The 26436-nt window shown below is 49.1% G+C and overlaps 1 protein-coding gene across 5 annotated transcripts in view; it reads left to right on the forward strand.

Moving 5' to 3' along the window:
- The first annotated feature begins 15131 nt into the window (after positions 1-15131).
- Positions 15132-26436, forward strand: part of EBF1 (EBF transcription factor 1) — a 275393-nt gene continuing 264088 nt past the window's right edge. For 4 of the 5 annotated variants that reach the window (XM_065643903.1, XM_065643904.1, XM_065643906.1 and 1 more), the window contains exons 1-4: positions 15132-16052; positions 17449-17605; positions 17860-17923; positions 18212-18267. In XM_065643903.1, coding sequence (XP_065499975.1) covers positions 15919-16052; positions 17449-17605; positions 17860-17923; positions 18212-18267 — 411 coding nt within the window. In that variant the 5' untranslated portion in view covers positions 15132-15918. Of the gene's footprint in view, positions 16053-17048; positions 17148-17448; positions 17606-17859; positions 17924-18211; positions 18268-26436 lie in introns of those variants that run through there. The other variant, XM_065643908.1, reaches the window with a different exon arrangement.

Consider the following 26436-nt stretch of genomic DNA (forward strand, 5'->3'; position numbering starts at 1 on the left):
GACTCCTGATGGTGGTGTGATTGACGACCGTTTGGACTTGAAAAGATGCTTCCAGCCAGGTGATACAATGGGAGCAGTTGGGATTTTCATGGCTGGTTGGTTTTTTGCTGGAAGCGGCAGCACTGATCGCATGGTGCGATGGTGTGTGTGTCTGGTCAGTCCTATCGACTATCCCAGTGTTGCTGATTTAGAATCCATTGCTCTGGGCTCAGGGAAATGTTATTTACACAAGGTGAGATGACTCCATGAGAAGAGCAAACAAGTCTGTGGCTGGGAATTTGAGTTGAACACCTTGGTTTGAATTGCACTGCTCTCTGCTCCCTTGGCTTTTGGCTATTTTGCAGCATAAAAATCTATTTCCTTCCCTGTTCCTAGTGAATCACTTCATTTTATGCCAAGGCAGAGAGTTCTTGAAATGCACAAGGTTTTCCAGCATGGGAAAACCCCTTCTTTGAGTCCTCCTCTTCCTGATTAATTTTAAATTCAATTTCCAGGTTACCTCAGTCCTTTTCCTAAAATAGACTGGAGTTTGGGCTTAAAGTATCTGAATGTTTGAGGACAAAGTTGTAACATTTTTTCCCAACTGGCAGGGACAGTCGAGGGGTTTGATCTCAGTTTGTTCAAAATTCAAATTATCTCTAGCAAATAGGATAGAAAATACAAGAAAGTTGTTATCAGTGTGTAAAACAAACAAACAAAACCACAAAAAACCAAAAAAAAAACCCAACCACCACACTTGGGAAGCTGAACTGGCTATTGGAAACATGTGATGTTGTTGGGAAGCCAGTTGTGTTCAAAATGAAAATAACCAAATTAGAGTGAAACTTGCTGGATTTTGTTTGGGTCAGGAGAGCGAAGGGCAGGAAACGCACTCCCAGGGTTTGAAGCCGGCAGCGCAGCCCGTCCCAGCACGGGGTGGTGATCGCCGGGCTGGAAGTTCTCGAGAAGGAGCGGTCCATGGACCACTGCTGGTTTCATAGAATGTCCTGAGCTGGGAGGGACCCACAAGGATCATCGAGTCCAGCTCCTGTCCCTGCACAGCACAACCCCACAGGTCACCCCGTGTGTCTGAGGACGTTGTCCAGTCTCTTCTTGAACACTGTCAGGTTGGGGCCGTGACACCTCCCTGGGGAGCCTGTTCCAGTGTCCAGCACCCTCTGGGGGAAGAACCTTTTCCTAACGTCCAACCTGAACCTCCCCTGGCACATCTTCCTGCCGACCCCTCGGGTTCCATCCTTGGTCACTAAAGAGAAGAGTTCGGTGCCTGCCCCTCCTGCTCCCCTTGTGAGGAAGCTGTAACCGCCGTGAGGTCTCCTCTCAGTCTCCGTTTGGTTCACACTGCTCTGCGGAGGGCTGTGGAGGTGGCTCGTGGATTGGTGCTGGCTTTCTTCCTCCTGCGTGTTGAATTCGTATGAAGAGATCTTTAATTTTCCAGTACTACTTGTCAGGCTCTGCAGTGTCTGGAGCTGCACAGTAGCTGAGTCTGCCCTGTACAGATCGCTTATTCCAAGTCTTGCCGGTGATGGGACTCCACAAAAACATTTGTGGGCAAGACCGACAAACACATTTCCCTACTAAGCTCTCTGGCTTTGCTTGCACTTATAAAGGTGTCAGTAAAGGCAATTTTAAACTCAATTTTTCGTAGTGTTACTGTGCTGAGCTTAGGAGTTAACTGGTCCTCCTTTCTGTGATGTGCATGTTCAATCACGTTAAGGATCACAATTCGCTCCCCCGCACCTCGAAGATATCAGTTTTCTTTTCGACAATGCCTATTTATTTTAACTCTGGCTATTTTATTTATTGACACCCTGCTGGCGTCCAAGGCCAGGGCTGCATTGACCTGGGAACGTCGAGTGCTGATGTGGAGACTCTGGCCAGGGAAATTCCATCTGCTTTCATAAAGGAAGTTACGATTCAGCCAATGAACCACTCAGCAAATGTATTCTGTGGCTCTAAGGTATTGATTGTTCTCTTGAAAAGAAACACTGTCTTTCAGAGAAAAAGGTAGCCTGCAAAACTTGGTGAGCTCTCTACAACTTGGAGGGTGTTAAACATGGCTGAGAGAGCGTGCCTGGCACACATGTAAACCTAAAGATGGCCATCTTGGTTAAAGAGATAAGATGTAAAAGAAAAACAACTTATACGCACAAATCACCAATCCAAATTAAAATCAACAACAACAAAAGATTTCTATGTGCTACAAGTAATTAGACGTGATTTTTCTCAGTGGTTGTCATTTCCTGGAGGCTTATAATCCACATCCTAAAATAAACCTGGTAGCTGAAACTCTTGGCTAATAAAAGAGCCAAAGGCCAGGCGATCTGCAGGATTTTGCAGCAACAAATGTGAAAAGCATAGGACTGTGATGTGGATAAATGACTTAATTCTTAGGAATTTAAAATGTAAAACTGACTTAATTGGATCAAAATAATCAATTGAACAGGTATCTGGTATTTATAAATGAAATTATATACAGTTCCTTAATTGAACGTAGCCTGAGTTTTCTTTAAATTGATTGTTCACTTCTAGCTTGGGGAAAAAATGCCAGCTGGAATGCGGGGGGATTAAGTTTTATTTATTTTCCTTGCTAAGAGCTGCGTTGTGCAATTTAAAAGGAAACGTCCTTGAAAGATGGGTTCCTTTGTAAACTCTTTCAGACCTTGTTTGGTTTTGGATGGAAATTAATTTCTCAAAGGCCCTCCGTGGTAGAAAGTGTGTGTTGGTAAGTAAAGAAAAACGAAAAATTGTAACCTGCTAAGATACATCTTGTTTTCGAGATTTAAAAATCTTTGCATGCATGTTGTTGTTTTGGGCATCGCTGATGTGGCCACCTTGCTGGAAAAAAGGCTGGTGATGATCTTTGTTTGCCCCCAGGTGGTAGGAAACAAGCAGTGAGGGAACCTCATATCCAGCTGTTGAATATTACTAGAATTCTTCATTATACCTTGATGTACTTTAATATTAACCTTGAGCACTGCAGTGATGCAGCCAGGTGTGTGAGCTCCTTGTTGAGCCCTGTGGGTGCAGTGGGGGTTCTGGTCTGTGCGTGTCCCTGTGTCCAGCTGTAACATGGCAGTGAGGATTGACTGAGGTGGTTAGAGACGTGTTAACAAAAACTGGACCCGTTCAGCCTTTTCTCACCAGAATTACAATTGCATTTAAAGTGGATCTGGTGACTTCCAGGTCCCCAATTTTTTTTTTTCTAAAGGTGTGGAGCTGGAAAGAATAAATAAAGGAAGGTGCAGGGTCACCTTTTCCCTTGGTACGGTTGAGGAATATAAGCCAAGTTCTGAAAACTTCGTGACCCTGGAGGCAGGCACTGGGTTTGGGGTGATGTGCTGCTGCTGGGCTGCTGTCATCTTCTCCCCAGGTTTCTTCCAACAGAAAATAAAGGTCTTACCCTCGTGTTTTGTTCTGTTTTGTCGGGGTTTTTTGTGAGTTTTTGTTGTGGGGTTTTTTAATTATTATTATTATTTTTTTTTTAGCTGGGTCTGTCTGTGCACTGATGAGTCCTGAATTATCCCCTTTGGTTTCGGAGACAAATGGTCTCTGGATCTATTTGTGCTGTGCTTTTATGGGGGGCTGTGTGGAAGGCTGGCTGTGGAAGGTTCAGGCTCCTCTGGTGTTGCTGTGGCTCAAACTTTTCCCTGAGCAGAAAACTGGCGCTAAACCTCTTCTTCACTCCTCCTGAGGGTCCAACCCTTTAACACGTCCCACCCCTGCGTAAACATCTGGATGAAATTAAGCCCCGTGCAACGGGACTCCAAACTGCCCCAGAGCCCGGGGTTGTTTTCAGGGGGTTCTTTTTTCTCCTTTTCAATTACAGATGGAGAGGATGGAGTCAGCAGGAAGGGCTGGGGAGGGGGGAGCCCGGGCAGCCCCCGCGGTGGCCGCGGCGGGGCGGTGCCGCTCCGCAAACCGGAGCCGCTGCAGGGGGCGAGCGTGGAACCGGGGCTGCCTTTCCTTGGGGTTCTGCACATTTAAATAGTACCCGGCGAGTTTTACAAGGAAAACACTGCTACTACTACTACCACCATATCTCGCGTTTGAATCCACCAGCTGTAATAAATGCCGAGTGAAGCCGCAATCCAGCACGACCCCCGCGATGCCGATGCTCTGCGGACGGTTCGTGTCTGCAAAGTTTGCTGGGAAAAATTTGATTTATATTTACAGGGGATGGGAGATGTGCTCTAACACGGGTATTTTTGTTTCAGCTTGAAAGATGTTTCTCCCCCCACCACCATTAAAAACTAAACAGCGTAGTCGGCTCCGTTCTCAGTGACGAGACAGATGCCACAAAGCGATGCCTTTTATTGGAGCTTCCCACAGATAAAGATTTATATGATAGAAATAATTTGATTTGGTTCAAGATTTCTGCTCAATGTAACCCAAGGGTATTCTGAGAATTGCTCGGATTCTGGTGAGATCCCACTGGGTGTCAATCAACACTGTCCAGCTTCAATTATGGGTTCAGATATTTTTTCCTCTTCCTTTCACACAGGATTTTAAAGCTGAGATATGCAAACACAGGCCATTGTCAAATACTCCAATGGGAGACAGCTCTTCACCTCCTTGAATACGGTATCTTTTGCCTTCTTGCATAAATATTTTAATTGCTAATTTGCTGGTCTCATTTAACACAGATTTGGCATTTATCATTTGAATTTAAACTTGTTAAAATTTACGATTTTCTTGGCTACCTATGTCAATAATTTAAAGGGAAAGCTCATTATTAAATTATTATGGGCAATTATTTCATAACTAGTGTGGAAATTGTCATTTCTGCAGCCTTAAAAGATTCTAGAGGAAGCACATGTGGATCAATAAGGATCAAATCCCAGAAGGTGTAAAGATGCACAGGAACTGAGACTTCTGTATAAAACATTATGTACCTGGGAAAAAAAAAAAAATTAAAATTTCTGGGTGGCACTGATACTTTTTCCTTTGCAGGAACACGTCAGGTGGTGGTTAATGCTCCAGATTCCTCTGAGGCAGTAAGTTTGTTTTCTCTGAGAAATGATACTTAAGTATGATGAATACAATTTTAATTTCCATATATCACAACCAAAGGCAAGCAAGAGGGGCAGATCATTTCTGTGTACCTTGAAAAAGGTGACTGTCGGCTCTGTTTTCATTTGTCGCGGAACACGCTTGTTGGGGGTGGCATTTGCAGGCTGCAGTTTGGGATCTGTGACTCCAGCGTTCCCATCCAGCACACACCGAACCTGCTGGAAGGGTGGGCAGCGCAGGCTGCGTCCCGGCCCTTCAGGATTTCCAGCAGTCCGGTAAATGCTGCTGATTTCAGTGAGTCAGTGCTGAGCTTTACTGGGCAGAATAAATCACAGAATCAGACTGGTTTGGGTTGGAAGGGACCTCTGGAGGTCACCCAGTCCAACCCACCTGCTAAAGCAGGTTCACCACAGCGGATCACACAGGGTTGTGTCCAGGTGGGTTTGAATGTCTCCAGAGAAGGAGACTCCACAACCTCTCTGGGCAGCCTGTTCCAGGGCTCTGGCACGTCAAAGTAAAAAAGTTTCTCATATTCAGATGGAACCTCCTGTGTTTCAGTCTGTGCCCGTTGCCCCTCATCCTATCATTGGGCACCACTGAAAGGAGTCTGGTCCATCCTCTTGACACCCACCCTGGAGATATTTACAAACATTGATGAGATCCCCTCTCAGCTTCTCCTCTCCAGGCTGAACAGCCCCAGCTTTCTCACTCTCTCCTTGTAAGAAAGGTGCTCTAGGCCCCTTGTCATCTTCATATCCCGCCGCTGGACTCCCTCCAGTAATTCCTTATCCTTCTTAAATGGGGGAGCTCAGAAATATATCCTTTTCCAGCCCTGTAAAGGCTGTGGAAGAGCCTTTCCCTGCCTGCAGCACCAGACTTCCCATCCCTGGCAGGTGTTCGTGCTGCAGTCAGTGCTCCCATGTTTTTGCAGGTATGGTGCTCGCCCACACACCAGCCCCCGGCCCCAGCAGCCGCCTCCATCGCTGACACAGAAGCACTTGGCAGAAGTAGGTTGTGCTTTAGCGGTGACATAGTCATCATAGACGTAATTCCCTTGAAAAGGGCGTTTTGAGGTGCAAGGCGTGTTACCGAGGTGATGCCAGCACAGCCCCTCCGGCGTTCCCCAATTTCTCAGCATCCGGCCAGCGGTCTCCACAGCTGGATTTAGCTCATGGCAAAAGTGCGGAGAACAATGAGGTAAAGTCAAATCCCCTCCCCACTCCCACCAGATGGCCCTCACGCTTTTAAAATTTTACTCTAAACAGCTGGTAAATGCTCTGCAAGCACTTGGTGAGTTTACAAGAGGTGCGAGTCTTTCCTGTCACTTTATTTTGGCAGCGTGAAGCGTGGACTCCTGGACGATGCCCGTGCCGGTGGCGGACACCTCCCCGCCTTTCTTGGGGGTCCCCCCGCTTTCTGGGTCTGTAGGACAAGTCCTGAAGGAGAAGCACTGAGCGACTTCAGGAGGGCGCACAGAGCAGGTCCTGGAAATGTTGCTAAACTGAACCTTGCGCGTATGTGTTACGGACCATGTCTAACGTGTGCACCTGGCCCTGGCACTAATTTGGGGGCAAGGCCGGGCTCCAAAGGGCAGGCGGCTGTTTCTCGCTCAGACGTCAGCCCTCGGTCTCTGTCTGGCCAAGTTCTGCCAGCAATGCTTTTTGCTTTTTGAGAGCAAGGGACACTTTGGGAGGTACTAAAATAGGCAAATACTTGATCGTAGTTCATCTCAAAGATTAAGAAGGGACATTTACTAACTCCTTACCTACTACCTTGACATTTGAGTTTCGACTTTATGGCAGTGTTGTAATATTGAGGAATTCAAGCAGAACCTTTCAGCTTGCAAAACTGTGAAGTTCTGAGTTTTGGCACCAGTATAAACCCGTTCTTGATCCCGGATTTCCTAATGTATGCATCTTTCTCCCTCCACCAGGATCATTTTCCCTTTGAGAACAATACCGGATTTGGCTCTCTCGTACTGTACTGTTACTGGAGTAGTTTAGTGCATTAACTAGTAGATTTGTTTATGCACAGAAAGGTTCTGCCCAGACATCGGTGCTGTAAGCTTTTCCATCTGCATGCCCCTGTTCTGACCCTGATCTGCTGTGGAGCTGTGGAGGGCTTGTTCACGCTCCAGCCTCGCAGGCTTTTCTATCGGGATTAGCTTTAAGGGGCTCAAGTTGTTGAAGGGTTTTTCTACTGATAAATGGATTGAGACCCATATTTTAATCTCACGTCATCAAACATTCATCAGATACTCTTGGTCATTACTGACAGAGCCAGGTTTGAACTAGTGACCTAGCAGTAAAAGGTCCCATTAGCAATTTCCTTAAACTGTCAAGTCATTGCATAACACAGATGAAATGTGATGGGATTTTTTTTTTTTCCCCACAGGTAAGGGCAGTAGTTTCTGGTTAATTTTTATTTACTAATGACTGTGTTACCAAAACACTCTGTGTTAAAGCCTTCACACTCCCATGTAAGCCAGAAATATGAAGAAACACAAAGACGGGGTGTATCACCCGCGTGCACCCCGTCTGCACAGGGCAGTTGCAGGGTCAGGCAGTGTCACCCAAATTTCACTCCGTTGTTTCCATGAACGGGGAGAGCGCTGGGGAGTCCCGGTAGCAAATCCCACCCTCACCATACCAGGTACAGCACCCGCAACTCGTGCCAAGACAGGTCCGGGCTCTGTGTGTGTTGCTCTCCATAAGCAGTAAAAATGAAGACTAACAGGCGTTTAGTAAAGCTGCTTTGGCTCACGTCACACTGTGCTGTTCTTTTACCAGCAATTTTTGTATCCAAATCATTTCTCTCTTTACAGAATCATTTGAAGAAATAATGTGTGAGGGGGAAAAAAAAAAAAAATTACCTCCGGCAGTCATGTTATAATGGCTCTTGTGCTGACAGCCCTTGGGGAACAGTGGCAGCAGTGGGGTAAGTATATATGACATCTTTGTAGTGATAAAGAAACAAATAAATGTTCCCATTAACACTCCATCAGGTCAACAGCTATTCCAGACCAACGTGATGCCGGCGGAATCCATTTGATTCATATCATCTAAGACACGCTTCTCTTGCAACATATCTTCTGGAAGGCACATAAACCAGAGGTCCTGCTCGAACCAGGTGGAATCATTAAAAAATCAGTGAACTTTTTACAAGTTGCTTGAAATACCCTGGCTAGAATCCAGCTCCAGCATTGTTACTGTGTCTGTTTAACAGTTCCTTCATCACACCATGACAATGACTCTATTTCAGCGCTGGAGGAAGTAATTTCTCCATACGTAGTTTGTAGTGCATTTTGGGAGGCTTTCTGAAGGCTTCCTAAGCCCTGCGGTGAGATCAGTGGGATGTGAGCCTCAACATAACGATCTTGGGAAGCATGAGCAGCATTTGTATATCATCCATAATGAATGTCTGTGCATATGGAACAAGCACACATGCTCACAGATGCCTGCTCAGCCAGGCTACCCTTTTCCTATGGAAGTCAGCACAAGTTGAGCTTAAGTAGGAAGTACGATGTCTCGTTCCCCATCCAAATGCTAGGTAGTAAAGCATATCTTAAAAAAAAAAAAAAAATTCTGTTTAGGGAAGTGTTTAAGCACAATTTAGCTCTGCTAAAATGCAAGCTTTAAAACAGGTACAGACTTTCTAACTGACATGGGACAACCCGGAGCTTCTAACGAATGTGGTTCTTCCTTCCCATTTAACAGGCGCTGTCTGGTTGTCTCTTCACCAGAACTTTTTTTACTTTTTCACACAGGTTGAATGTTTTTGAGAAAAGGTCTGAAGAAGGACATGAGAAGTCCAGGTGGATGTCTTTGGTCTGCCTTGAGTCACACAGATACTGGACAAAATAAAAACAAAGAAATCCCCTCTTCTGGATCATGCAAAGCCAGGATCTTGAACTTCAAGTTGTCCAAAGCACTGTGGAAGGTACATACAAAAGTGACTATCTCTTTGTACCTTAAACTTCATTGCAACCAAAGCACTTCCATGCTGTGTTCTGGCAAAATCTCACTTGTCAAAGGTATGTCTCCGGCTCCAGGGAAAATGTCTGAGCCCAGGTGATGAACTTTTAGTCCTGCTTCTGCTGAAATCATACAGTCTTCTGATGTTAACACAAATTCCAGAGAAAATAAGTTTCAAAATGGTCAGCACAAAAAGAGCAGCCAAATCCTGAGCTACCAAGTCCTAGACATTGAGAACTTAACTCTCCTATTTGAAGGAAGAGCCTGAGATTCTGGACTACACCCTTCAAAAGTGCTTGTGCATGTTTAAAGTCAAAATGCCAAGATGCAAAGTCCTCAGAGTTTGTAGAAGTGTTCAAAAGGAGATATAGATTTCAGAGTCACTTAAATACTTCTGATAATACTCAGTCTTGATTCGGCAAAGCGTGTGACAATTTTAGTAGATGTTTAAATCCATTCCATGTAATATGCTTAAACTCTTTCCCTCAGGGAGAGGGAGTGCATGCCTCTGGGCTTCTCCCTTCCATCTTAAATGAGAGACGTGTACTCGCATCTCCCTAAAGCCAATTGCAGTTGACCATATGTTCACATGCTTTGCTGAACTGACAATGTAAAAATCATATCAAGATTTTGTGTGGTAAAATAACCATAGTCAGTCCAGTGGATGCCAGAATAAACAAATAAATACCAGCCAGCCTTAAATGTATTGCAAACTTCTGCAAGTACTGTAGGGAACGGAAACCTGCAGCTGGCTATAGCGTAGTGCAATTTCCACTGATACACCAAAGAAAGAGATTTCATCTGTTTTTATCAGTGAAAGCAGAGGGTGTTATCCCTCTGTAGAGACGGTTTGCCCTTTTGGCATGAGTAGGGCTGTGAGGAGGGTCCCACAACGCGTGAGGACTGGGGGGTTGTCAGGACAAAGCCATCAGGCCCCTGTCACTGGCACCCTGTGCTCCAACTACCCCTGCAGCCGTATTTACCCCAGGACAGCAACACCACTCCAAGGGCCGAATTCATGGCTGGACATGACCCCGTGTCCCTGTCCGCGAACGACAGCACTACACCCTGCGTGAGCACCCTGAGTATTTGGGGTGGCCCACAGCACCCACACCCCGGAACCCAGGCGGGTAACTCTCCTCTGCACTGTCCCCGCTCAGATTTGCTGTCAGATGGGGGGACGCGGGTCCCGCGGGAACCCCAGGGGACAGACGGGGCGGGGGGGTGGGATGCGGGGGGAGCTGGGGGAGCTGCTCTCTCCCCGGTGCCCTCCCCGACCCGCGCGTCCCCCGACCCGCGCGTCCCCCGACCCGCGCGTCCCCGCGGTGCCGGCGGGAGCAGCGCCCCCGCACGGCCGCCAGGTGGCGCCGTGGGCACGCGGCGCGGAGGCCGCGGCACCGCCGCCCCCAGCCCAGCGCTCGGCTGCGCTGCTGCGGGGCACAGGGGGGACTCGCCTTCCCCACACCCCCCGGCCTGTGAGAGCGGAGGTTGGGGTGCCCTCCCTCCTTCCCCGCCGTGCAGCCCCGTGCGGGTCTCACCTCGACGCATTTCCGTAGCTCCGCTCGCCCCGCACCCCTGGCGGGCTCCTACCCCGGGCGGTCACGGGGGAGCTAAACTTGGGGAAGGAGCGGGGCGCGTATCCCCCCGTCCCGTCGTTCTCCTTCCGACGAGTCCCTGGGGGCCAGCCCGCTCTGCCGGACTCTTGCAGCCGCCTGACAGGCCCCCTGCCCCGGGGTCCCGCGCCCCCAGGCACCGCTCCCTCCCTTCCCCCCGGCCCCTTGCAGGCCGGGCGGGCAAATCCTTCCGTCAATGCCCCGCTGCTTCCCAGCTGCAGGAGTTAACCCAGCCCCAGGGCCGGCAGCCTCTCCCTGCCCAGCGGGGAGAGCCTCAGTGCCCTATGCCAGCCGGGGGCAACCCGGCGGCCCCCAGTCCCCGAGGACCGGGGAGGCATGAGAAGGAAAGCTCCTGGACAAGGTATTTCCATCTAGGTCACCTGCTACTGCTTCTTCGTGGAAAATAGCGTAAAAGTGGGGTTCTGTATCATCATACTGTGGACGGACCCTTTGTCCCAGAGGCATCCATGCTCCTTCCTCCTCAACAGAGCAGGCAGAATATTCAATCCTCAGTCCTCTGAGCCTTTTTCTCCTCCTTCTCACCAGGAGCAAGCCAGGTAGGAAGAATAAAATACCCCAAGTAGCTGAAAAGTGTCATCACCTGCCAAGACAAACATTGGATTTATTTGCGGGTGGAAAGTCTTTGGTTCAAAACAGGAGCCTATTGACAATAAGGAAAATACTCACGAAAAGCATCTTTGCTGGGGATGATACAAGTGAACTGTACCCAAACCTTCAAGCCCCTTCCACCTCTGCATCAGCAGAAAGTGCAGGTACATGCTCAGACTCCCAGTGCTTTGCTTTCAGTCCCACCTTGAGAGGAGAGTCTGCTTTTCCCTTTCCCCCCATCGGCATGGGTCTGTTGCTCATCTGCCTTCTTCCAAGAAGGGCAGGAAGAAGCACAGTCCCTTTGGGGGTGCCTTATCCAGCTGTAAAGGTCAGGGAGGAGGGAGCAGAAGGCTTTTCTCTCAGAAATTCCCATTTCCGATCACTTCTGCCTCACTTGGGGTCTGGGCAGAGGGAAGTGGGTCCTGACTGTCACCCCTGTGCCAGGAGCCCTGGGGCAGAGGGAGCGGGGACTGGAGGCAGGAGGAGGGAGTTGTCTGGGATGAGCTCCAGGTCAGAGGCAAGAGGGGCCTTGGGCCCACTTGGAAACCTCATCAGGGCAGGGGAGAGGCCTTTCCCCACGCAGGAGACTCCTCTGTCTCCAGCCCCATAGGAGTTGTGTTTGTTCTCTGAAGTGAAGCCTCCTTCCATTCCCCCCTTGCCCTCCCTAGGAGCCCTGTTTTCTCCTATATAGGATGAGCTACCCAGGGCCAGCCTTTTCCTCCTCCTTTCCCTTCCACTGGCATGTGGATCCCAGTGTTTCCCCATCCCTGCTATCTGTCACAACCAGGAACACTGCAACCAGGTCCTGGTCCTGTTCATAAACCGCTCTTGCCTGAGCTGCGAAGTTGCAGCTTGTGGGTTTGTGTAGCTGTGGTAAAATCCACAGCTTGCCCATGCAGCTCTCGCCTGCTTTGGGAGCAAAGCACAGCCTGCACGTCTCTCTGTGCGTTTTATTCTGCGTTGTTCATTGAGAGCATTTAGCTCGGCCTTGCAGGGAAGCCTCACTGCAATGTGCCTGGGTTTTCTTCTGCAGCAAAACAGTTAAGCACCGAGTCTCAGCCAGCCCACCGAGTACTCCCCCGTGGCAGGCTGTAGAGTGTCCTCCAGCTCAGTTTGCCATGCTGAGGAAAGGACAAACCCAGCTTTCCACATGAATACGCTCCGGCCTCATAACGGGCATGACAGCGATATGCATGCAGGAGCGGCTCTGCTGCAGCCGGCAGAGTGCGGTGGCGTTGGTGCAGAGACCAGACTCAGGTGGTGAGGAGAAAGTGAGTGCTAAAAGCAACTGGGAATTCGTTATAACAAAAGCCCCGGTACACCAGGGCTGGCCTCTGCGGGGTGAATGGAGCACAGAAATCTCCTTGCTTGCTGCCAGCATGGTTTTTTTTCTCCCAAAGTCTTGACTTTCTCACCCCCTCCTTGTTTCAGCTCTGCTTTTCTTTCACACTGCCCCTGTGGGGGGTCGACCCAGTGTTTAACTCTTTCGTCCTTGCAGCAATTAGTTAGTGGCTTTGAGACTGCCTGTAATGCCCCAAGCGTGGCATCTCCCCTGTCCCTCAGCAGGACCCTCTAGGAGCTTTCTTGTGTGCTGGACATAGAGGCGTGTGTGTGTGTACGAGGAGGAAAGTGGTGGAGAACTTGTCACTTTTATTGTTGTGGCTGGCTGTCCCTGCCCAGTGGAGGTGCCCTCACACTGCTGCTGGGATGCTGTTCCCTTCAGCATCCAGGAAAAGGCATGGAAGCGGTCCCTTGATCCCTTGAACAGATTTGAAGGGTAAAATCTGCCAACTGCTCGGTATATTGATTCAAATGCATTATTCCTCCCTGGGCAGATCCCTGCCCTGGGAAAGGAGCAATCAGTGCAGGTGCAAATGACTATTAATTGCAAAATGTATCTCACCATGGAGGCATTTAGGCTGGATATGATACAAGTGACAGAGCAGCAGCCTGAAGAAGACCAATAAGCCAGAGCACTACAGGGGCCAAACTATTCCTATGTGATACCTATGGTGTAAATATTCATGTATGACTGTGTGTCGGTGTTCTTCCACATATCCGTGAGATATGACACAGTAGGATTATGTGAAGATTCAAATATTATCTGCAGGGAATGTGAAAAACTTGCTCTCCATAGCGGTTCCTATGTGAGAGCACAGCGTACTTCGGATGTGGATGTTTTGTGTGTGGACCCGCCTAGAGCCAAGGATCAAGTACAGTTTCTCATTGCCAGCGAGGTGCTGGCAGCGGGCTGTGTGCCTGTTTTTTCGAGACAGAGCTCTTGCCGAGATGTAGCTGTGTGCTCAGACAGCCGTTGCACACAAAGTGCTGTACAGGTGGCTGGAAGAGGGTCCTGTAGAGTTGCCGGACTGCTCTAGGGTGCCTATGGAGCTGAATGCTGTGCCTATACCATGTCGTACCTGTGCTGCCTGTTCTCCGGGCCAGCTCCGAGGCCCTCAGCTGTGCTTCGGGCAGGGCTTAGCACGGCTCGCTGGGCTCCGCTGCCCTCCGCAGCGTTCTGCGCAGCTCCGGGAAGGGACGCGCAGCAGCCGCGGGAGCAGCCGCTCGCCCTGCCATCGACAGCATCTTCCGCACCTCGGGAGGAAATAGAGGGGTACGGGAGCAATTCAGAGACAACCCAGGCACTTCGGAGTTTGCCCTCCCCTAAGCGGGGTCGGGGGTTCCCCTCGAGCGGGGCGACATAGCCCTAGGGAGGGCGAATAACTCGGCTTGCCGGGGTGCCCTGGCTTTTGTTTTATTATATATGCAAACCTGTATTTGGGGAGGCATAACCCACGCAGGCAGCACAGCGAACTCCCTTCACGAGAAAAGCCCGTGGGGGAGGCGATGGCCAGAGCCCGGGGCGCAGGGGAGCCGCTCGGCAACGAAGCGAGTTGCGCGGGGGGAAAGACGGGGGTTGATGCGGGGAGACCGGCGGGCGGCAGGTCCAGGAGCCCGCGGAAAGGTGCGGACGCTACGCCCGCTCCACCACGGCGCAGCCAGCTCAGCGCTTCCCCAGCGAGGGCATGAATTGGTTTTATTATTATTATTTTCCCTAGGAAAAGCATCGGACTTCCTAGAAAAAAAAAAATAATCGGACTTTCTCTGTGTTCGGAAATTGTGTGCTTTTGCTGCAGAGCAGCGCACTGCTGCCCGGGAATGGGGCAGGAACCGGGGCGAGCAGTGGAAGTTCAGCGGGGATTTGGGGATTTGCAGCGAGGAAGTCGACGGGACCCAGAGCACGCCCAGCCCCACGCGTGTTTCCAGCGGTGTTTGCGCTGGGGATAACCCCGCTGCGTGAGACGGCCTCTCCTCCCGGGCTCGGGCAGAGGGCACCGCTGGCGGGGCGCTCCCGGAGCAGGGGATGGCGGCAGCGGGGCATCCCCGGCTTTGGGCAGTCGGGGCCGGCAGCCTGGCGCTGGGGAAGGAACCGCCGGGACGGCCCCGGGGGAGCGGGGAGGGCTCGGCCACCCTTGCAAGTAGCGCTGCCGCTTGTCCCCGCCGGCTACGGGCTGTGCGGGAGCGAGGAGCGCGGTGCGCTCCTGCCGAGGAGCGGCGCTGGGCGCTGCGGGGGGAGAGCGGGGTGCCCCTCCGAGGGGGTCTCCGTGTGTCAACCCCCCTTCCCCGGTTATCCCCGCGCGGGGCGGCCCCAGCGAGCAGCGCCGCCGCCTCGTTGATGAACAAAGGCGCGATCGTGTTCGTGTTAATGCCCCCATCCCCGGGGGGGGCTTCGGGGCAACTTTCCCCCGGGTCGGCCGGGGTTTCTGGGCGGAGCTATGCTAACGACGGGGGCGTGGCCTCGCCCCCGCGGCGGCGACTCCGCGAGCGGCCATTGGCGGCGGCGCCGCGGGGGGGGGGGAAGAGGTGACGCGATGCAAATGAAGGGGCGTGGCGGCGGCGGCACCGCCCCCCGCCCGCCGGGGCTGCGGGGCTCGTGTTCGGCGGCGGGGACAGTCAAAGTGGCTCCCATAGGGAGAGACGGCGAGTCCGCCCCGGCGCTGCGGGAGAGGGAGGGGGCGCGGGCATTGGGAGCCCCAGGGTCTCCCTCCGGCCGTCTGTCCGTCCATCCGCGCCGCCGCCGCCGCGGGTGCGCCCCTCTCGCTCCCTTCCCGGCGTGCGCCCGGCTCCGGCAACTCGCTTCCTGCGCGGCTGGAGGAGGGAGGAGAGAGCGCTTCGGCGGGGAGCGGAGAGAAGAAAGAGGGAGAAAAGAAAGAAAGAAAAGAGAGAGGGGAAAAAAGGGGGGGGAAACTTGCCTCTCTTGTCACTGGAAAATGACACTTGATGTAGCAGAGCCTGCCGCAGCTCCCGTTCGTCCTATTGTTTCTTAAACTGCCATCTGAGATTTTTTTTTTTTTCCTGCTGCCATCCGAGGGGTGTCTTCATACAAAAGGGACTTCAAGTACTCCTCCGGCTTGCCAGCGCTGCAACCAGCCCCCAGCACCCCGCCGGCCCCTCCAAGCACCCAAACAAACTGCACACGCAGCAAACAGCAGCAACAAAACCGGGCTCTGATTGCTTCTGGATTTTTTTTTTAATGTGCGTGCCTGTGTTTGCTTTCTCTGACTTGCTTTGATTCCAGAGATCAGCTGCAGAGAGAGGAAAAAGGAGAGAAAGAAAGAAAAAAAAAGACCTATATAACCGTCCGCCTGGCGATTTTATCACTTTTTTTTTTTTGACTAAAGAAAGAAGATTTGCGCTGTTGTTTCTGATTCATGTTTGGGATTCAGGAAAGCATCCAGCGGAGTGGGAGCAGCATGAAGGAAGAGCCCCTCGGCGCGGGGATGAACGCGGTGCGGACCTGGATGCAGGGAGCCGGCGTCCTGGACGCCAGCACGGCCGCTCAGAGGTAGGGGGGCTCCGCGCCCCGCTCCGCGCCCTGGCGCGCACGCCGCCTGCAGCGCTGCTCCCCGCGGGCAGCGCCTTTCCCCCCGCATCACCAAAAAACCCGGCTCTGGAGCTCTGCTGAGAGCAGCGAGTTTCGCGTAGATGCCGCCAGTTAAAAATTTATCCCTCTCGTCCCGTAGGAATGATTTTTTTAAAAAATTAAATAATAATAATAAAGGAAGCAGCGAGTTTCGCTAGGTAGGAATAGGTGGGTTTTAATCTCTTTAACCCCTTGTGCTCGCACGGAGGAAAGAGTTTTCAAAACTATGTTTACTGCTGATTTAGTCTTGAGATGTCCAAATGACACTTTCCTCCTCCGATAAGCCGCGAGCTGTGCACGGATGTATCCAAAATATATTTCTCTGCTTCGCTTTTTTATCTTCGTCAGGATCAGCAGCCTCCCTTCTTCTCCTCCGATAAGCAGTGGGTTTTGCAAAGCTTTCTCGAGGAGAAATTCAATTCGAAGCCCCGTTGTAAAACCACTGCCACTTATCTGAGATTTTTTTAAAAGAAATCCCTTCATATAGGATGTGCATTTGGGGAAGCTGCACCCAGCCTCGCTTTCTCTCTTATTTCTCCTTCTCCTCATTCTCTTCCCCGAGAAAAAAGAAAAAAAAGAAAAAAAAATTAAAAATAAAAACCCCCAACCAAAACCCAAACCAACCCTGATGCCGGACTCCCAGCCTGAGCCCCGGAGCCGGCATCAACTAAGAAGTTGATGTTGACATCTCCCGGTGTCTCCCACCTCGCCCCGCACCCCTCCCTTTGGAGCCCTCTAAGGAAGGGAAAGTTCTGCAGGGACAACCCTGAAATATTTGAAGTTGTCTCTTGGGCTGCCATCGCGGTGTTTACTCACCGCTCCGGCGAGGGGAGGAAAGGCTCGCAGGACTGAAACTGAAAGATAAGGCACATGAGCAGTCGAGTGACAGCTTCGAGCCGAGTTTGAGAAGTGGCAGGACCGATGCCGCTCCGCGGGGCAACGCGCCGGCGGGGCTGAGCGCAGCTCCCCCGCCATGCAGGACCGGCTGCGAGCGGGAACGGCCCCCGGGGAGGGTTGGTGGGTGCCAGTGTCGGGTTGCGGGGGGGACTGCTTGGCGCTTCGGGCTCGCTGCAAGGTGGGATAGTGTCGGGTCTGTGCTGCACTCTCGGCTCCGCGGAGTTTCGACGTGGCCGCGGTTGAGCGCGCCTTACCCTGGCCCGGAGGGAAGAGCCCTGGGGGAGGGGGGATGTTCAGCCCCGGGGGAGTCCAGTCGGGGCCCGGCGGGGAAGACATGGGCCCAGGAGCCGGCTTGGGGGGCGGGGGGGACGTGAGGCCGCGTCGTCGGGGCTGCCGCTAACTCGCGTCTTTCTGGTCCCAGCGGAGTGGGTCTGGCCCGGGCTCACTTCGAGAAGCAGCCTCCTTCCAACCTGAGGAAGTCCAACTTTTTCCACTTCGTCCTGGCTCTGTACGACCGGCAGGGGCAGCCCGTGGAGATCGAGCGCACCGCCTTCGTGGGCTTCGTGGAAAAGGAGAAGGTGAGTAGCCCGGCACCCCGCGGGGTCCCTCCCCGCTCTGCTCCCCCGGGGCCGCGACACCGGCTCGTCCCGGGAGGGACCGCCGCCTCCTGGGTGCCTCTCTCTACCCTGGTCCCGTTATGCTCGGGGCAGGGCAGGGGGCTGAGAGCTGACCCGTCCAGCCCCCGGGTCACCCGGCGTGCGAGTGATGGAGAAACTTCATATCATATTTTTCTTCTTTTTCCTCCGGCCTCCCGTGTCGTCTTCGACTTCAGGAAGCCAACAGCGAAAAGACCAACAACGGGATCCACTACCGCCTGCAGCTGCTCTACAGCAATGGTAAGGGCTGGGAGCCCCCGGTATCAGCCCCACCATCCCCCGCCGCCGCTGGCCGCCCTCCCGCCGTCTCCCCGGTTGGAAAGCCCACCAGAGGCCGGGAAACCGCTGCCCTGGCTCCGTTCTGCTCCGCTCGTCCTTGCGCTCGGAGCCTGAGCGCAGCCCGGTCGCGGGCAGAGCTGCTGGGACGGGTGGCCCCGGGTGGGAGCCCCGGCGGGCCCGAACCCTCGGGCGAGCCCCGGCGTGTTGCCACCGGCCGGCTCAGCTCCTCACACCTCTGCCTTGTTTCAGGGATCAGGACGGAGCAGGATTTCTACGTCCGACTCATCGACTCCATGACCAAACAGGTAGGTGCTGCGGAACGCCCGCGGAGGACCGGGCGGGGATGGCAGCCGTCGGGGCGGCCCTCGGGAGCGCGGCGGGGCGGCCCGCGGAGGCGAAACCCGCCTCCGCTGCGAAGAGAGGCGGCTCTGTCCCGCCGCGGAAGGGGCTGCCGCCTCCCGCAGCGCACGGCCGCGCTCCCCGCTCCGCACCCGCGACCGGTGCCCGCGCAGCGGCGGGGGCTGCAAGGCCGAGCCGCGGGGACCGACCCCGGCGTCGGGGCGGCGCGGAGGATCCGCTCGGGACCCTGCCCGCCGCAGGGCTTGGGAGCTCGGAAAAATACAGGCGACCTTCCAGCCGTCCTAGTCCGGGACGCTTAATTAATAAGAATTAACCTCCCGCCGCCCCAAGCCCACCACACGCCACCAGCACAAGCCGCCGCTCAGCGCGGTGGCCGTGTTGGTCCTTTCTCTATTCGCGCTGCCGCTGGGTCCCTGGGTGAAAGGAGCAGCGGTCACATCGGGGCACGTTTGTGTGTCGGAGGAGCTCCCGAAACGCGGCGCGGGCAGCGGCGAGCTCGGTGCTGGACTGCGGGGAGGGCTGTGGGGCAGCAGAGCTTGTCAATGGATTAACCCTGGTTTTAAGCTTGCTCTTTAGCTTCTCAGAGTACTAACGTGCGTGCCTACCTGTAGAAAATACTTTTATTTTTGAAAACAGTATTTCTACAAAGGGACTGTCTGAACAAATCGATTTGCTCTTTTAAAAAATAATTTGTTACTCTGGCTTTTTCTTCTGATACTGTCAGAATATTTTTCTTTTATAATACGTTTCTTCTAAATAGTTGGGTTCGCTTTTAAGCCTTTTATCCTTACGATATGTTTTTTTCCTCCTAATCTTGTTTTAAAAAATCTTACGTTTTATTTAAGAAAAACATTAGTCTCTTTTCTGTTGATAGGAAAAGTCAGTCCATGTATGCTTTCTGTAGTGGAGAAAACTCTTGGCTTGTATTTGAGTTTCTTTTCTACAGCAAAACATGAAGCTGTAAGGGCTGAGTTTGTTTTAGAAAACTCTCTTTGATGGTCCCAAAACATCTTTTCCTGCCATTGAAGACTGTCTTTCAACAGAAAAAAAAAAAAAAAAAAAGGAAGTTGGATGAATTTTACTAGAGAATCTACTATGCATCTGAACTTTGTTAAACCATACACTTGCAAACAGAGCTCATTCCCTGTAGGAATTAAAACAGCAGCAACATACCCTTCTTCGTAACAAATCTTGGAAAGCATTTGCTGTCATTCTTTGTTTTTCAGTCACCAATGGGTTAGTTTGTGTTAAAAGTAGCAACATCGTCCTGAGATAGAACCTCTCTTTAGTTCTTTTGGAGCTTATGTGTTTCACTGTAGACCATACGAGGGAGGCTATCAATAAATATTATCTTTAAATAGCCTTCTTATCGTTACGGAAATGCAAAAGCCTCTGTTCATAACCCTGTTGAAAACAGAGCCCTGAACTCACGTAGAGCAGAGGATTCAAAATAATTTTCTTAACAAAGGCATCTTGCATATGAAGAGTTCATCCTAAGGCACTGTTTGACCTCTTGGTCTCTCATTATTATCCAGTCATCAGAGGGTCTTTGGAGAGAAAGGGGGAAAAAAAACCCCGAGATACAGTTTATTTGTAAAACCTACCGTGTAGCTTTAAAGCACGTTCACAATGAAGAAGAAGAAGAAAAAAAATCTGATTTCAGGAAGTCTTACAAAAACAAAGTTAGTGCAAATTACAGATTTTGGGGAAAGTGCTATGGAGTTGAAAAGCAAGGATTTAGAACAAAAGCTCTCTGAACTAAGGTTAGAAAACAGGGAGTGAAAGGCTATTTTAGTCACAAACATGTTTGCTTACGTATTAATTTCATGAATATAATTTCTTTAGGCACGACTATAATTGTTTGTGAAAAATAGGGCATTGTCATGTCAAAACTGTGGCATGTGCCACTCTGAATTTTTTTTGAGGGGTGGGGGCTAAATTCTCACTCTTCTTCTTTTTTAATTATTTCTTTTTTAAAAGTGAAATTATTTCAGAGTTACGATTGCTTCGATTACTGAATGCTTATTAGGAAGCGGAGCATAACACATGACAGAAGCTCACCCAAATGTTGAATATATAATTTATATTTTACGACAGTGAATTATATAGAAGATTCTCAAGTAACTTTCAAATCATCAAACTGTAATTAAATATTGCAAAGACTGTCTGAAAATTCTTTAATTTTTAATGAAAGTTAAATATATATTGTCAGTCTACTTGAAGGTGTAGTATTTTAATGCATGGCGCTCAGAACAAATTGGATAATGAAATGATTACTTTAAAATGAAACTGTTGCAGAAGCGTACATGTTTCAGCTGGCAAGGATCTTCTCAATACTCACACATGTACGTTCACACACTCAATAATTGTGAATTCTCAGACTAAAATTACAGCTACTCTGAGGTTTCTGGTGGCAAATTAAAAATCCCACAGAAACAAAGCTCGAATGAATTAGGTTCCCCAGATCATATAGGAAAGTAGCTGTGGCTCTTTCCTTATATTAAATAGATATATATTTTGAATTAGAGAAGTCAGATTTATATGTATTCTTTTTGTCTCAGAGTTATAAGTCATAAGGTTTTGTGCAGCTGCAGGTTATTAAGTTAGGCAAGATGAAATAAAATCTGTTCTGCAAATCAGACCTAGACTTCTGTATACCGGATTGCTACTCATAGACTTAACAAAAATGCCCCATTATATTAGCAGGTAGACAGGCAGGGCTCCACTATGCTGGGTGCTGCGTATGTAATAAATGGTAAATATTCCTACTCCTTTAGAGTTTTTGATCTGAACAAGTCAGGGATTAGTTTGTGTGGCTGTGCTCAAGTAAGGAACTCATGGCAGGAATCTCGTTATAGGTGGAATACGGGATCTCCGTGTCCGAGTGCGCGTGTGTGTTCTCTGTCAGCTGGGATGCGATATGGGAAGCGGGACTGGAGAGTCCCGTTACTGAAGTAACCAAGAATTTTTGTCGCCGGCTACATCCCAGGGCAGATCTGGAGTGCAGCACCATGCGTGTGCTGCCCCAAAACATGAGCTTTTGTTGCACTCGCACTCCCTGGCAGCCTGGGCTGTGGGACTTCTGAATGGGAAACCCGGGCGGGATTGGTCTCGAAGTGCATCATTTTGAGTTATATTTAGGATAATGTGCTTGGCCTTTGGTGGTAGCCCCAGAGAAATGCTGGGTAAAATGGGAATTACGTGCCTTTGAGGGCTTTCGCTACATTTCCAAAATGTGTCCACGTCATTTTAAAATTGTAAATATCACGCACAAATCGTTAATGTTGCGGGGAAGTTCTTTTCAGTTAGGGCAACATTCGTTGTTGATGCTGACTTAATTACGTTTTCTTTTATGTTATCTTGGCACCTCATTTTATGTCGGGATCACATTCCTAATGCGTTCAAAACCCTGTAGGATCCCAAACTTTATAGCTGTTGCTTTCCGTAAAGCAACAGCTCCTGCCGCAGTAGGTCTGGCTCTAACAATGATGCATTTTGAAATCGCCTGCAAAATGTGAAATGTGTCTGCTCTAATAAAACCGGAGTTTTTAGGCGAGTCCAAGGATTTTAATATATTTGCGGAGAAGAGATGCCTTCTATTTCTTCAGCTATATTTTCATAAAGTTGAGATATTTCACTATTAGGAAAGATGGAGGAAATAAATCTGAAATAGTTGTTCCCCACCCATTTTTCCTTCAACTGTTCTCATCCATAAGGTATAATGGATGCTAATACGGCTCAGGCATCTTAAAAATCATAAGTTTTGCACGATAGCTATTGTCTATTGCCGAGAGTCCTCATGAGTCAAAAATCCTTCCTTCAGACTTAGACTCTGTTTATGTTTTGCTTTTTTTTCCAGCACTTTAACTCTGGATGCAAATGGTTTTTCTGTTGACTTCTCTATCATTCTCTGATGTCTGCAGATATTTGATCGGCTCTCTATTCTGTGCATAGCGCGGCCCTTCTCTGGCAGCTACATGCATGGGAAAAAAAAATGTTATCAGTAAGTTCAGAGGAGCCTCAGCAGACTCGGAGAAATTTCACACAAACATAAACCAAAACCTAACCCCTGTGACGGGGAAAGTTTACATTGCGCCAGATTTTAGCAGCTTTCTTGTGCCTTTGGTGAGATGTCAGAAGCGCAGGTGATTTTAATTTTCTTGTAGAGAGAGGAATGGAGAAGTTTGGAATTTGCATGCATGATCAGGACCTGTGTTTGGGAAAATGTAAACTCATCACAGTGGAAAATGTGTTGTTTGGAGTCTGAGGGTGAAAACAAAGCTGAGGATTTTGGAGAGACTGCCTGAGCCAGATGGCCTGGTGCATTCCCAGTCTGGCAGCCCAACTGCTCCCTCCTGTATAATATACAGCCATTTGTTCTGGGATATTTACGCTAGAGCTGTTTCCATGTGAATGTTTGAAAACCATTAAAAATGAACATATTAGGAGAGAGAAATTTATTTAATTTGTGTGAATATGTCGATAAGCAGGCTGTGTATCAAAGGCAGAGGGAGACTGGATAAAATAATTAGATGCTTCTGAATTGTGTATTGAGAGGCACAGCAAGAACTAACAGTGCTTGCGCTGGGACCCAGCGCTGAGCTGCTCGTCCAGGATAAACCTCACTGGGATGAGTCGAAATTTGCTAGGGGAAGGGGTAAAAACCTGGGTAATTAAGGGTTAAGTGTTCGAAGCCAAATAAATGTAATTCACAGTATTTTCTGTGTAGATGTATAGCGGATACAAGCCTAATCCTCTCTGGGTGAAATCCTGGCCCATCTGAAGTCAATTGCGAAGCTCCTATTGAATTCAGTGGGGCCAGGATTTTATTTTCTCTCTGTGTGTACGGCTGTATACGTCATTCCAAATCATTTTAGTTCTGTTTTTGAAAAGATTCTCATTTTAATGAGTTTTTTATTCTCCTTCATTTCAATAAAGGAGATAGTTTGTTTTGTGAAACAGATGAGGAATTGGAAAGCGAGTGGATTTAGATGCATGTTGGTGATTTTCTCTCCTTCTCTTACTCTTTTAAAATCAAGGCCATGACATAACTGAATAATATAATGACCATGATCTCATTCCTTCAAGATTGTTTCTCATCCAGTTCAGAAAGCAGAATCGCTTGACTGGCAAAGTGACACCACAAGACGATTCTGCCCTCAGTTATACCAGTATAAATCTGAGTTTATTCAGGAATAGTTAAGGACAAAATCTGGCTCTATATTTTTCCAACTTATTTGTCAACTCTTTTACTGATTTATGCTGTTGTCTTTACTGGCGGAATAGTGAATTAAATGAGAACTGTAGTCTTGACTTTTATATTACCCCCATCCCTTTTGTCTTATCTATCTATCTATCTATCTATCTATCTATCTATCAATCAATCAATCATCTATCTATCTATTATGAACTCTGTCACTGAAAAGTTTAGGTAAATTGTTGGACACATTTGTTGTCTCGAAATGACTGCAATGTGCTCGATTTAGTGATTTTTATTTGCTGGAAAGCAGTGTATCACATTCTATTTAACTTTTAACGCAGCTGTATTTAAATGGAAGTGAGGAAGTCTTATATTTTGACACTGATTTTTTGGGGCCTGGTTTTGAAATCTGTTTGTGCATGAATGACTGTTACTCACTTAGACTTCTTGTAGAGAGGTTACTTGGGTGAGTAATGGCTTACAAAATGGAAGATGAATTTTGTGGGGAAATATTTAAGTTGTTCAGGAAGAGCAAAGCTGTTTTGAAACTCCTATGAAATAACACCAAGTTAAAACTACATGAAGTAAACAAAAAGAAAAAAAAAGTCTATAATTTTGTGTTTCCTTTGCTGGTTTTTTTGTTGTCCAACCCTGATGTGTGTTTGCAGGCTTATTTTTAGCTCTGCTGTGGTCTAAGTTTATACACTGTAACTTTCACTTTATCTCTCATTAATGTGATCCCTATTTGACAAGATCATGACGAATGTCAGCACAAGGAATCCTCCAGCAACCACCTTGTTTTAAAGCCTGAACTTTAAAAAATAAAAAAAGGATACTTTTCTTAAGAGAGTAGCTTTTCAAATCTTACAGTTAAAAATTTTCACGACGGTAACATTGCAGACCCTTCCTGTAAAAATACTTCTGGCAGCTGTAACGATCTGAAACTTCAGCAGTTCCTGTTTCCCTTTTAAAACTAATTGTAGAATTAGTGCTTTAGAGCAGCGCAGTTCACAAGGCGGTAGAGTATCTGTAATGCTCTCGGACAGCCATTCGTGGAAACAAACACTTGGCGCTTCACAAGTAAATCGGGACACAGGAATGGGAGTCGAGGATGAGTTGCTCAGAAGTGAATTCAGCAGTTCCTCCTGCTTCCTAGAATTGCTTAAAAATTCCTGCAGGAATAGGGTATGCGGGAGTATCTGCGCTTAGTGCGGAGACAACAAAATGTGCACGAGTACAACGTCGGTAATTAAATGCAAATAAAGTGAAAAGCAAATCCTTAACGTAGAGGAAGGCAGAAGAATGTCATGCACGCGAAGAAGGGATCGCTGATGCTAAACACAACAGACAAGGTGATTATGTACCACAGTGTTGACTCTGTCCATTCATTATTGCTATTTAGTTGAGTTATTTCAACGGGTACCTGGAGGTTAAGTAAGCACAGCAGCAGGAAGAGAGAGGGGAGGGGAAAACAAGAAAGTAAATTTTGGGTTCTGGTTTGTCATTTCTAGTGCTTCCTTGGCTTCAACTGGCAACAAGATAGCCCATACTGGGTAAATACATTTTAAGATTTAAAAGCCTAGGGAGAACGAGCCGAGGCCAGCGGTGGTCTCTCAGGCGCTGTTCCCCTAGTGTCACGCTCTGATGTGTGGAGGTGATCGGGCACTGGAGGTGTTCTTCTCCACTAAAGGCCATGGGGGTAGATCTGCTCTTTACCTCCATACTCTATACTCTCAAGAGGCAGATTATTATTTAATTAGTGATTAAGTCTATCAAGTGCCCTGAGCTTCCCTTACCTGGCCTGTCTTACTGCCAGGTGAAACTTGCTTTGGGGTTTTCTGGAGTCTTCGCAATGTCCCCGCTGACCAACCCCGTCGGATACCAGCTGGTTACTTTGATTCATTGGTTTTGGCTGGAAGAAGCTTCTCCCCATCTTCCCCTTTAATGCATGGAAGTCAGGGTCTCCTGAACGTACCGCCTGTAGTGCATCTTCTAAATCTTCTGGCAAAGCACCAGCCGCTCTTCTGGGCACTGATGTGGTGGCATCTCAGGGTGCGGACCAGCAACTGAGCAGGAACGTGGGTCCCAGTTGGGATCACGGGGGTTTTCTGGTGTCCGTGCTGTGGGGACTCTGCGCGTCCCGTGACAATTTTTGTGTCCCTTTGATACGAGTGCTGGGTTCACAGGTTTTGTGCCGTACTGGTGGGAATGAGGGGGCAGAAGTCGAGTGGGACTCTGTACCCGTTAGCTGCAGCGGCACCAGCGGGCTCTGTTTTATAAGAAAAAAAAAAAAGCCCCGCTGGCTCCCAGGTTTTGGGGGAATGCACAGAGCAAAATCAAAATGATAAAATTAAAACTAGCAAAGATGACACAGCCCCATTCCTGATATTATTTATGGTATCACTAAATCACTTGATAATGCATAATATTAATATTGCATATTGCAATTAAAATGATGTTAAAATTCAGCTCATGCTTCTTCAGATATGTGTCCTAAGATCTGTGCCCCATTTGTAGGTACAACATCTCTCACCCTTGTTGGATTTTATTTGTAAGCACTGGGAAGGCAGTTGACATGATGTTACTTCATCATATATTAACATACCTTATTTTTTTTCAGTATTTTCCACACTTCCATATCAAAGTTTCCTCATTCCATAAAATGTATTTCATCCAGATAATACACTATTTTAAAAAATTTTCAATACCTGTTTTATCGCTAGCTTTAGGGATACCTATATCAGATGTATTTTTATCGGCAAAGTTTTTTTCCCCACTTTCCTCTGTCTATATTTTAGAGGCTGAAAATGTCACAGCGCAGGGCAAGGGCAGAGCTGATGCTCAGGTGCAGGGGTGCTCATCCCACCGAGAATGGGGCTTTAGCCGTCGATCCCAGCTCAGGAGTGGCACCCTA

Source organism: Caloenas nicobarica, chromosome 13 (genome assembly GCF_036013445.1).
Source record: "Caloenas nicobarica isolate bCalNic1 chromosome 13, bCalNic1.hap1, whole genome shotgun sequence".
Taxonomy (NCBI): Eukaryota; Metazoa; Chordata; class Aves; order Columbiformes; family Columbidae; genus Caloenas; species Caloenas nicobarica.